Raw genomic sequence first — 12,347 nt, forward strand, 5'->3', positions numbered from 1 at the left:
AGCATATACAATATATATATATATATATAACTAACTGTATATATGTGTATGTAAACTACTTAATAAGCCATTAACTGATGTATTTTAAACTAAATAAACGTTGTGTACTATATGCTAATTTACCTTATAAAATACTTGTATAGATTATGCGTTTATTCGAATTACAGTGAGTATGTTTTGGATAAAGTCATTCCAGATGAGTGTATATACAATGCGTAGGCTTATTGCTAGATAAATATACATATTAATGTAATTAAATTAAAAGACCTTAAGCTATATGTGGTTGGGCGTTATCCTGCGCCACCAATGCATCATCCTGCAGTTCGCGTTCAATATTGGCATTATTATTATTTTCGGCTATTTCATTAATGTTGGCCTCATCCAGACAGCGTGGTTGCTGCTGCGGCTGTTGCTGCTCCTCTTGTTGATTTTGCTGCTGTTGCTCATTGAAGCGATTTTCAGTCTCTTCAGTGGGCAACGCTGCCTCTTCCACCGTCAGCTCATGATTGAGCACATTTTGTTGCTCCTCTTCAAAGCAGTTGTCGTCTATTGCGGTATTGTCGCGTTCTTCCTCAAAGAATGGTTGCGCATGAGTTTCGCTCTCTTTGGGTACAGTGAGAGTTACTATTGCACTACAGCTGCTCGCCTCTTCAGATTGATTGATTAATGTGTCTGCAGTGGACTGCTGCTTAGTGTTCTCCTCAGTGTGCTCTTGATCAGAGTTTTGCTCAGTGTGCTCTTGATCAGTGTTTTGCTCAGTGTGCTTTTGCTCAGTGTGCTTTTGATCAGTGTGCTCTTGATCAGTGTCTTGCTCAGTGTGCTCTTGATCAGTTGTCTCTACAGTGTGCTCCTGATTAGTTTTTTTCTCAGTATGTTCTTCATCAGTTTTCTCCTCAATGTGCTCCTCAGTGCTCAGGTTATGCTCAATGTTCTCTAACGCATTTCCTGCCTCTGGGTTCTCCAAGGATGTTGCTTCGTCAGCTTGACTGTATACATTGGTGATGATAAAATTAAACTCTGTTTCCCCTTCTCGGCATGCTGCATCTGGCTCCTCAGACTGTGACACCTCCAATTCACTCGCCATTTCCAAAGGCTCCTCTTTTATTGTAGTCTCTAATGGCGGCAACTCCAGCTCTTTATAAATAGGTGTCTCTTCTGTATCCATAGAATGTTGTGCTTCATCTTCAGTTGGAGGTAGATCATTACCGCCATTATTTATATAATCAGCTTGTGACACGACATTGGTTGGCAGCTGCACCAATTGAATGCCGTCATTTATATGCAAATCTGGCTCCTGCTTTATGACAATATTACTTAAATCTAAACTATTACTATAGGCAGCTTGCTCATCAAACTTCTCATTATGATTGATCTCATCCGCATAGCCACGATTTTGTGGCTCTAGTTTGATCGAAACACTGGCAACGTTTACAATTTGTGGCAGCAATGGAACAGCTCCATCATGGGCCAATCCCATAGTGCTTTTGCGTGCAGTATGTTTAGTACGTGGCTTTCTCACAGTTTGTGTGCCTGCTTCAGCCTGGCCTGAGGATAAAGCTGGTGCTTCGGCTGGTGACTGAGCTGGTGTTGGCTCTGTAGCTGTTGCTTGAGGTGACAGTGTTTCCAAAGAAGGAGAAACCTCCTCAGCCACAACTGGTGCTGGAGATGATGCTTGCGGTGGCAATGGTTCCAAAGAAGGAGAAACCTCCTCAGCCACAACTGGTGCTGGAGATGTTGCTTGCGGTGGCAATGCTTCCAAAGAAGGAGAAACCTCCTCAGCCGGAGCTGGTGCTCGAACTGTTTCTGCTTCTGGACCTGTTGCTTGAGGTGGCAGTGGTTCCAAAGAAGAAGAAACCTCCTTAGCCATGTCCACACCGCTGGCAATGTGTGTAATCTGAAGCAAACGATCCAACTCTTGCCGATTGGGCTTAACATCCTCTGATTCCATCTGTTGTGACTCCTCTTGCTGTTCGCGCTCTTCGTTTAAACTGCCTGCTAGTTGTAACATGGGTATGCTTGTCATAACATTACTCTGGGATTCAAAATCCATATTGGTATTGGGATAAACATCTTCTTGCTCTATTTGTTCCTGTTTTATGGCCACTGTCTCAGTCTCAGTATCAGTTGCGGTCACATTCCCAGTCGGAGTCTCAACTGGTGGCTGCGTTTCTCTGTGACGCTCTCTATGCTTGCGTTTCTTTTTCTTTTTGTTTGCCCTGCTTTGCAGCTCCGGATCTTCAGCCACAATAGCTGAATTAAGTTGTCCATGATTGTTTGTTATTTTAAGTTTGAGCTTAAGTGGCTGTCCATAGGTGTCATCACTAGGCTCTTGCTTGATAGCTACAGCTATAGTCTCATCGGCGCTTAGTTCGCTGTCGTCGGCAGCTGTTTGAAAGTCTGTTGTGTCCAGCTGGTCTTCGTAATCGTCTTCCTCCTCCTCCTCCTCCTCTTGGTCTTGCTCTTCTTGTGGTCCTGTGTCATTTATATGTACCTCGGGTTCATGCTTTATGCTTACTAGCGTGCTCATCGTACTTTTGAGCAGCTCGTTGACACGCCTCTTGTAAACTTTTGCTGAAATGCGTTCAGTGCTGCGCACCAGTGTATTCGATTCAGCTGCGGCACGCAGCAAAGGCGATCCCAATCGTTCCAATATTACAACCGGCTGCATTTCTTCACCTTCAGTGGCGACTGTGGCAGACAGCGCAGCAGAATCTTCAATATCCACATCATATTCATTTTTGATACGCATTTGCGCTTCGTTGTGTGCCGCCTCGGGCATAATATGTTTAGTATGATTCAAATAAATCTTGGCGCAAAAAGGTGCATGCTTCATATAGGCCAAGTCAGTGGCCAACGGTCGACTGCAGCCGCCGCATTTTCGCGTGCGTCGCGCACATGGATGTGTATTGTAGAAAAAGTTCGTTAAAAATGTTCTGCGGCACAAAGGACACTCGCGATCTAGCACCAATAGCTCCAATGCTGTCTTGGGCGTATGCTCACGCATATGACGCGTAAAGGCATAATTATTGGCCAAGCTGGAATCACACATGTGACATTTATAGGGCGTCTTGGAGAGTTTGTGCCACAATTGATGTGCTTTAATGTCGCTTGCATTGTGGTGCGTTTGATTGCAGGCATAGCAATAGTATCGTGGTATCATTGGCACATGGACGTTTAATTTATGCTCCTCTGCCTTGTCTTTGGTATCAAAGCGATCGCCACACACGCTGCAGCTGACCTTTCGATTCCCTCTCTGCTTGGCCACAAAGCTTTCCTTGGGTTCCTCTTTGCTGTTTATATAAAAATAGTAAAGTGATGTACTAGCTCCATTTAGGTTTGTTGGCGCTTACATTTTAGCTTGTAGTCGCATTTTTTTGCGCCAGCCTAGCGGCTCCGTTTTGACATCCAAAAGTAAATCCGCACGGTTGGTTTTGGTTTCATCTATCTTGCGTTTTCGCCCACGTTTGCTGATAGACACCGGCTCCTGCTTGAGCATCAGATTTGTATCCAACTAAAGACAATCAAATCAAATTTTAGCCTTAATTTTGATTTATATTCTGCTCACCCTTTGTGGTTCCGCCTGTTTAAGTCCTAGCAACTTGCGCGTCTGCTCATTGGTTGCATGGCACATTTCACGAAATTCGTAGAAATCATTGATTTTATCCATACACAAGCTGCACATTGTCTGGGGCATTTTATCATCACAAGTTACCTGTAAGTATGAAGTACTTTATGCCACGCCCTTCAAAACACTTTTCGCCTTACCATAAAGCCCACTAGCTCAAATATTTTTTGACTTAAACTCGGCTCATCCAAATCTACAACCTCAGTCTCTTCTGGCAATATTTCTACTTTCTGTGGATTATCAATGCCGCAGAGGCGACAAATTTTACACAAATTTGCTTTCAGAGCTTCATCGATTTTAAAAGCAAAACGCTCCATGGTGCTGCGACTTTTTGAACGCAGTTAATAAGTTCAAATAATTGTTTAATAACGTTGTGGTGTCTACATATTTGTTGTTCAACTTGCAGTTAATGTGTATAAAATTTTGTTTATTGCCTGCTGCCTGGGCGCTTGTAACTTTTGATGCGCTGGTCACCCAAAACAGGTCTACGATAACAAGTCATCGGAGTAATCGGTATTCATTCATTCGAAAATCACCTGTTAGTGAAAATGTAACAACTTTAATAATATTTTAAATTTATATACACGCTTTTGCACAACGCAATATTTAAAAAGCATGTCTACTTTATTTTTGGCCAAAATTAATATTTATTTTAATTAAAGCGTTGCCCAACATTTTGCAATTAATCGAAATATTATAGTGTAACTTGGACGAGCTCTCAATTTGTATACTATCTGCTGCATTTTAAAACTTTTGATTCCTTTCATTTGATTTTGCTTTCTTTCTAAAACAAATATGCATTTTCACATATACTTAAATGTCAAATAACAAACAGTGTTCGGCATTTTGAACTTCCACTAAATCGTGACAGCTTCACATCAATTGACATCTCTAATCACACAAAAAATACAAATTTAGGCTAAAGACTTGTAAAGGCTGCTGGCAATAATAACAAAATAAGGCGCAAAACACTAGATTGTGTGCAATCAATTAAACAATGCACACTATGGATCAGTACTTGAGCCGTCGAGAGAGTGGCTGGCTGCATCTTAACAAGCACACCGGCGAGGAGAACCATTTGATGCAACGCATTTATAGTTCCATGGCCATGTTTAATAGCTATCATGCCAATTGCATACCAAGCGCAGCTGGCCAAGCTACGGGTGCTATATTCAATGTAGAGTTTAATGGAGATGGCAATGTTCTTATAGCGGCTACAGAGCGAAAATGTGTTTTGGGATTTGACGCAATAACACAGCAAGAAATCTTTAAAGTGCCCGATGCGCATACAAGCAGCGTGAACTGCATAAAGTAAGAAAAAGAGTTTAATCAAAACAACTTTAGTAAAACTGATTGCATTCCAGATTTCTTGATGATCGTCTGTTTGCCACAGGATCGGATGATTTTACCGTAGCTTTGTGGGATTTGCGCAATATGAAACAGAAAATACGCGTGCTACATGGCCATTCCAACTGGGTCAAAAACATAGAGTATTCATCCAAAGACAAGCTGCTGGTTACTTCTGGGTTTGATGGCAGCATTTTCACCTGGGATATTAATTCACAAACGGAACAAGGTCTCATTTCACAACGTGTCTTTCATGCCAGTGGCTTGATGCGTTGCCGAATCTCACCTGCTGGTGATAAGTTGGTGCTCTGCACTAGCAGCGGTTACATAATGATTGTGCATCATTTGGACTTGACAACATTGCACAAGGATCTGTGTGGCTTTAGAGTAGGTGGAAAAGACATTAATTATGTAACTGGAATAACCTTGACATTTCCTTGCAGCCTGGCATCTATAGACTTATGCAGCTGGGCGATCAGTTTATACCACAGGCAGCGAAATATGATCATGTTTTCTCCAGACGCCAGAAAAAGAATCGGGTCGAGCTGGTCACCGATTTTCCAGAGCAGAATGATGCAGAAATGATAATGGCGCTGCAGATAGATCCACACTGTCGGTGCATGCTAACGCGTAACATGAGCTGTGATGAGCAAAGTGAATGGACTTGTATACATGATATTAATGAAGAGCCCGAGCACGCTGACAAGGTGGAGGAGGAGGAGGAAGAGCATCAGCAGCCAACGTTAAAGAAAAGACGCACATTATTAAATCAGCGCAATGAAAGCCAAGGGCAGCATCAGGAATCAGAACATGAACATGCATCAGAGTCACGTCCTTCGCTGCGTCGCACTCTGTTCGGCAGACCTGGACGCATTATGCCCCTGGGCAGTACGCCGGCAGCAAGCTTTATTCCAGACATATGGGCTGCTGAGGTGACAGTACAGGAGCGTGCTATACGTCAAAGTAGGGCACGTAACTCAAACAATCATGTAAGCGGCTATAACTTTGTGTATGCCATAAGCAGTGGTGTGCTGCCGCTGCGCACCAGTCGTCGAATAACCGATACATCAGAGCAGGCGGCGGAAGCAAGCAGTCCCAGCAATATCAACAACAATAGCAATGGCAATAGTAACAACAACAACAACAACAACACAAACAGCAGCAGCAGCAGCACCAGCAGCAGTAGCAGCAGCAGCACTGCAAGCAATTTCAATATACGCATGCGAATGAGTATGCTGGCCGATATTTCAGCTACCGTCTCAAACGATGAATCTGCTACACAGAATATTTTGGTAAATGCTAAGAAACTACTCTACTACACCTCCGAGACGAATAACAAGCCGGGTTTGATTAAAGAACCAGGCTTCTCTGCTGATGGACGCATCATTTGCTCACCTTATGCCAATGGCGTGCGTCTTCTTAGCTATAAGCAAGACTGCAGTGACTATCCCAATCAGCTGCTGCTTGAGGAGATTAAACAGCAGCCACGCCCACTTATCGAACTGGTGAACATTATTGAGCATCAGGATGTGGTGCTGTGCGCCAAGTTTAGTCCACGTGAGCCGCTGCTGGTAACTGGCTGTAACAGTGGCGAAATCGCCTGGTACCGACCTTGCCTCTAGATGCTCTTACTCTTTCTTTTGCTTTTTGTATTTAAACATTGTATTTTTTAGTTTAGACATTTAATAGATTGTATAAATGAATAATTAAATGACAGCAGCTGTTTGCATTAAACCAATTCAAAATACAAAGTGATCTGATATTTTCGGATCCTTATGATCTCAATATGAACAATTAAACGAGAGATGTTTGCAGTTAACCAATATAAATTATATAAATACATATATATGCTTTATTTGAATATATAGTATATATATGCTGACAAATGTATATATATACATACATATATATATATATATACATATGTTACGTATATGTATGTTTATGTTTAGTAAATCAATATAAAATTAAGCATTATCTTTAAGTTAACGACTAATTTAACGGTGGCTCTTGCTAGAGTTTAGCTTGCATTGTTATCTAATAGTAATTGCCATAGCCGCTCCATTGACCATAGTTATAGCCAGCGCCTGTGCTGGTGCTGCCTGTGCTGGGATAACCACCCCATTGATTGTAGTAGGAGTCATAGCCTTGCGTTGTCGGTTGCTGCTGTGGCGCATAGGCGCCGCCACTACTCTGTTGGCCATAGTATGCACCACTGGAGTTGGCAGAGTTGTAGTTGTAGTTGGCAGCCGCTGCAGCTGCTGTTGGTCCACCATTATTATACGCTGGGCCTGCGGCAGCTGAGTTATTAGACGCGGCAGCAGCGGTGCCGCCGCCATCCTTACCGCCAGCTGAACTCTTGCGAGTAGGACTACTGTCGTTGCTATGAAAGCAAAAGAAAATTATCTTAATCATTGGTAAAAAGCTTATATATACAAAGTAGACTTACGTTTTTTTTTGTGCCTCGCTAGCCTTGCTCAGCGTTGTCTGCAGCGCACGTTGCGCATCCTGCAAACCTCTAGCCGTGCTGCCAAAGTCCTCCAAAAATTCTACTTTACGCTGTGCAAAGAGCACCTTTTGATCGGGTTCAATGTCAGCACGTGCCATAAATTTGTCCATAATCTGGACTACTTCCTCATCGTTGACCTCTGATCTTTGCAGGCACAGATCAATCATTTGCAGAGCAACGCGTGTGTTGGCCGGATCGCGCTCCAGCGCCTGCTGCAGCACTAGCATACCAGCGTCCAAATCATGGCAGATTTTGTTTAAGAAACGCGCATATTTAATTGCTAGACTACCTGCTATGCCTTTGTTCTTGCTGTGCTCAATATAGTGCTGATAGAGCTCGCGGCATTTGTCTAAGGCACCACGACGACGCTCCACATTGATGCGACGATAGGCAACTTGCAGTAGATGTGGACAACGCTGCTCAATGCGCGTCAAGATCTCGGCCGCAGAATCAAAGTTAAGCTGGCATTCCTCAAAGGCAGCCCACATGAGATGTAAGCTGGGCTTGTCTGGGTGATGTATGCGACAGGCGCGTCTATAAACACCACGTGTTATACCCAATACCTCTACGCTTTGCTCTAACGATTCCAGATAGCGCAGCATCTTTAGCCAGAAGTCGTCATATAAGGCGCAGGCAATGAGACAACGCTCAAACAACACCAAAATACGCTCGCGATCGCCCTTCTCTATTTCAAACTCCAAATAGTCTTTCCAGTTTTTAAGCTGCGCGCGCTCTAAGGGCTTCACATGAAAGTAGGGACGCTTTATGCCCTCCTCGTAGGACCAGCGTGCAGTCACTGCGTTTACTGTCAACTTGTGCACTTTACGACGCGCCGAAATAGCCTTGTCCTTGATGGCGGCTATTTCCTCTTCACTTAGCATACTAAAGTCACTGTAGTCAAGCTGCGATTGCGTCATCTTCGTAGAATCACTTGTGTTTAGATCGTTGGCTGTTTCATCGACTTGAGTTTCACTAGTATCTTTGGGTGACTTACCACCAGCGGCTGCAGCACCTGTTCCGCTATCTTTTTCGCGTTCACGTTCCTTGGAACTGCTGCTGCCGCTGTCACGGCGACTCTTCGATGAGGATGTCGACGATGACTTTGAAGATTTAGTTAGCTGACGCTCATGCCAATCCTTTCGCAGACGCACCATCTCCTCTTGGCCAATTGTAGCGGTAATTGCATGCTGATTGATAACATCTTGAAAGCTAAGCAGACAAAGTTCGAATTGTTAATAATTGTACATAACACTACCGTCTATGTATATCAAGCTCCTCAACACTTACTTGTCAAAGTGTCCATTATAGCCTTGAGTGGGTATAGCCAACAGTCTATCATATATCTGAACCACACGGTGATACCGTTTAGATTCATTCTCCCAGCGTATATAAGCATCCCAGAGCTTATCGGAGCGAAACTCTAGTCCACAAGCTTTTACTGCACGCTCGTACTGACTACGTATGAATTGCTCATCATCGCCATCTTGTGCTTTAATGTGCATTAGATAATGTATCCATAGATCAACTGATAGTGGTATAGCTTCTAGTCCACGCTCAAATACCTAAATGTTGTTTGCATAAAGTTTTTTGTTTTGTGAAGAAATAGAAATGTTTACAAAGAGAAAAGATTTGATAATCAGCTGAACTTTTAAACACAAACTGCACTTAAGTTTGTTTGGTGTAACTTACAATGCTAACTTAGCTTACAATAATAATGTAAAGTAGACACAGAGCATAACACATCCTTATAACACACGTTTTGTTTAAAATATATTCACAGAGAGACTTAAAAATTTCATTTAAACGCCATTTGTACTTACGGCTGACACAAGAGAGAGGAGGAGCTTACATGTTGTAGAAGTCGAGAGAGTTGTGTGTTGATAACGTTTTAACCACAACATAACAAGTTGAGCAAACAAACAATATATGTATATATTTATATATGCTAAGACGTTCAAAACTCGCTTTTAAGAAAAAACTGGCAAGTCAACATTTTTAGTTTTGAAGAGAAGTGACTGCAGCCTGAATTTAAGCTAAATTTTACAAGTTTTGTGAATTAAAAAATTACAATATTGTGAATTAACGAAGACGCACACAAACACCAAAACAGGTACAGGGTATACGTATAATTAAACTAGGCAACAAATTTTACCAAAATTAATTATTATTTTCATATCACATCCATTCTGCCCATTCAGATCGAAAGATATGTTGCTTAGTGTAGTTCTATGGCAACGATTGAGTGAAGTGAAGAAGCTAAAGTAACCTATAGGAATTGGAGTTGTGCAGCACACTGTATATAGTAATGTTTTACGTAGCCCTGTCCTGACCAATTTCCTGACTGACCGATATACATAAATATTATATTATTTTTTGCGGTTTTTTTCATTTTTGTTTTTTTTTTTTTGTAAAAGTAGTTGCTTTTATTGAATGTCGTAAAATTGTAATAAGTTATAATAAATTGCATTATAACAAATATAGTGAATATCAAATTTGACGTATGAGTAAGCATAAAACAAAGAATGGCAAATATTTTTAATTGCATGTGTGTGTATGTGCGTGTGTGCATGTGTGGAGTACTCACCTTATAGCAATTATCCTTGATGCCCTTACGCTTCTCATAGTCGGCATATTTTCGCCAATAGCCATAGCAATAGGGATAATGTGACAGGAATGTGTCGTAGGCCTCGCGTGCTGCATCCGCATCGGACTGTTTATCAAATGGACAACATTTTCAATAGAGCTTTAGTTAAGTTAATGCATTTTTTACTCACCTCGCTATCCACATATTGCAGCAAATAGGTCCAACCAGTAAAATCAGTGACGTCCTCTTTTACAACGCGCCAATATTTTTCTAAATCAGGCAGCCGTTTGCGATCTTTCTCTTTTTCCTTATCCTTATCTTTATCGCGCTCTTTATCCCTTTTACTCTCTTTTTCCTTGTCTTTGTGATCAGCTTCTGCTTAAGGAAAAAAATATTTAAAAACATATTGATTTTTTCTTTTATCACGGAGCTACCTTCATCTACTCGTGCGCGTTTCTCCACCGGCGCCGCATCATTGCTCTCTGTAGTGGGACTCATGGGATCATACTTCTCGGCCGCCTCGCTTATAGAGCTTGACTCGCTGCTGATGAGTTGTTCTACCACCGGCTTAGCAGAATCTCTGTCTGCCTTCCGCTTGACACTAGTCTTCGACTCGCTCACATTGTTATTATTGTTGTTTGACGGAAGTTCATCCTCAGATATAACCTCCGCGTCGGCAGGCAATTCGGCACGTCTTGGCGCAGGCAACTCCTCATCAGATACTTCTTCAGCATCATTTATCTCCGGTTTGCTTACCGGAGGTAATTCATCCTCTGAAATAATTTCAGTATTGACAATTGTGGCATTACTAGTGTCAAGATCGTCGCCTAGGCTTTCAGCTATAGCTGGCTCCGAGCTGGATTCCGAGAGAATTGGCTTGCAATCAAGCATTTGTAATGAATCGACGCCATTTGTTTCAAAGTCTGCTCTTTTGCTTGGATTACTCTCATCGTTGCCACCAACAGACGGCAAACTGTTGGCATTGTCGCCAGCCAAAGAAGCCAGCAACGATGTATCTTCTGTGCGATTTACTTTGACATCATCGCTTGTTTCAGAGTGTTGTTCTGCCACAGCACTAAAGGGAAACGAGGAGCTCTTTTCGTCCACGCCGCCAGTGGTTTCGGCGGTGCCCGACATTTCTACATCCTCCAGCTCATCGTATTGTACTTCCTCATTGTTAGGCAAAACAATTTGGCTTGACTGCTGCTCCTCCTCTGCGTGCACCATAGTGGTATGTGGGAGATAGTGCTCTTCTTCCTGATCACTCAACTGAAAAAAAATTTCGAACATTAAGCATAAATAGTAAATAGAAAAGTTTCGTGCGCTCTTTTCTCCAACATTTGCTTTGCATGATCAGTTGGCCCTTGCAGTTAATCAGGGCTGTGCTTAAGTACAGCATCATTTACGAATGGAACAACGCCACATCCGCACGAAGATTGCAATTTGTTTCATCAAATGGCAAGCAAATGTTGAATTAACGATGGCGTGTTTGCATAAGATACTGACCTGCGCTTGCCTCTTCGATGTGCGACGTGTTGTTCTAGATGGCGTTATGGACTGCGTTGTGACAACCGCCGTCGTTCGTCCGGAACGTGTGCGCCGCGCTATAAAAAATTACCGCAGATGATTAATCAAACGTTTAAGATAAATATTGCGCGTTTTAAACTTTGAGCGCTTTTAGTGCATGTGTGTGTGTGCACAATGCCTGCACAGTGGTGGATTTTCCGTTTGCTTGTGCCGCGTGATGTACACGTTTTCGTCAACAATATTTTAGATTTGTTTCAGTGACAACTAAACTTGTTAATCTCATATGGCTGGCTAACAGTGTGATTGGTTTTGCACAGAGCACTGTATTTTAGAAAATAAATTGTTTTAATATTTACTTGAATTTTCCATTCCAACGTTTTGGTCTTGCTCCGACGCCATTTTTGTATTTGTGTAAAACTGAGCAGCGGGCACACTGCCATTTAATAACGCTTAGTGTGACCGTAGAGCTAAATTTATCAAATCGCGTCATTGCCACATTAGTAGATGATACTTGCCATCTTTGACGTTTGTTTATTCTTAAGAGTCGAATTAAGTGAATGTTTTTATTTCGATCAGCAATTGAATTATTAATTACGTAGGTAAAGTTAAACAAGTTATATATATTTTATAATAATGTATGTTTACTCAAATCATGTATCTAGCTTGCATGTAACACGGTGTCATCCACACTTTGAGCCAAGAAAAAAAAGCAACCCTACAAAATGGCGACTTAATTTCACAGCGTGACAAAAACA

The 12,347-nt window shown here is 42.1% G+C and overlaps 3 protein-coding genes across 4 annotated transcripts; 1 reads left to right on the top strand and 2 right to left on the bottom strand.

Moving 5' to 3' along the window:
* Window positions 1-64: 64 nt before the first annotated feature.
* On the bottom strand, window positions 65-3,951 carry LOC108604733 (neurofilament heavy polypeptide). The gene is made up of 4 exons (XM_017994315.1): window positions 3,766-3,951; window positions 3,566-3,712; window positions 3,351-3,511; window positions 65-3,290 (listed from the first exon to the last, which is right to left on the bottom strand). Exons 1-4 carry the CDS (start codon window positions 3,940-3,942, stop codon window positions 269-271), a joined length of 3,507 nt encoding a protein of 1,168 aa, XP_017849804.1. The 5' UTR covers window positions 3,943-3,951; the 3' UTR covers window positions 65-268.
* Window positions 3,952-4,475: 524 nt separating this feature from the next.
* Window positions 4,476-6,710, top strand: LOC108601828 (DDB1- and CUL4-associated factor 10 homolog). Its single transcript, XM_017989769.2, has 3 exons — window positions 4,476-4,936; window positions 4,990-5,359; window positions 5,416-6,710. The coding sequence occupies exons 1-3, from the start codon at window positions 4,623-4,625 to the stop codon at window positions 6,592-6,594; spliced, it is 1,863 nt and encodes a 620-aa protein (XP_017845258.1). The 5' UTR covers window positions 4,476-4,622; the 3' UTR covers window positions 6,595-6,710.
* A 197-nt stretch (window positions 6,711-6,907) lies between these two features.
* LOC108604333 (pre-mRNA-processing factor 39) lies at window positions 6,908-12,017 on the bottom strand. Of its 2 annotated transcripts, none has more exons than XM_017993760.1 (8): window positions 11,949-12,017; window positions 11,572-11,669; window positions 10,500-11,334; window positions 10,256-10,440; window positions 10,066-10,191; window positions 8,769-9,043; window positions 7,422-8,690; window positions 6,908-7,355 (listed from the first exon to the last, which is right to left on the bottom strand). In XM_017993760.1, exons 1-8 carry the CDS (start codon window positions 11,989-11,991, stop codon window positions 7,010-7,012), a joined length of 3,177 nt encoding a protein of 1,058 aa, XP_017849249.1. In that variant the 5' UTR covers window positions 11,992-12,017; the 3' UTR covers window positions 6,908-7,009. The 2 variants fall into 2 exon arrangements, with proteins under 2 accessions (XP_017849249.1, XP_017849248.1); XM_017993759.1 differs by having other exon boundaries at window positions 10,256-10,443.
* Window positions 12,018-12,347: the final 330 nt, after the last annotated feature.

Source organism: Drosophila busckii, chromosome 3R, assembly GCF_011750605.1.
Source record: "Drosophila busckii strain San Diego stock center, stock number 13000-0081.31 chromosome 3R, ASM1175060v1, whole genome shotgun sequence".
NCBI lineage: Eukaryota > Metazoa > Arthropoda > Insecta > Diptera > Drosophilidae > Drosophila > Drosophila busckii.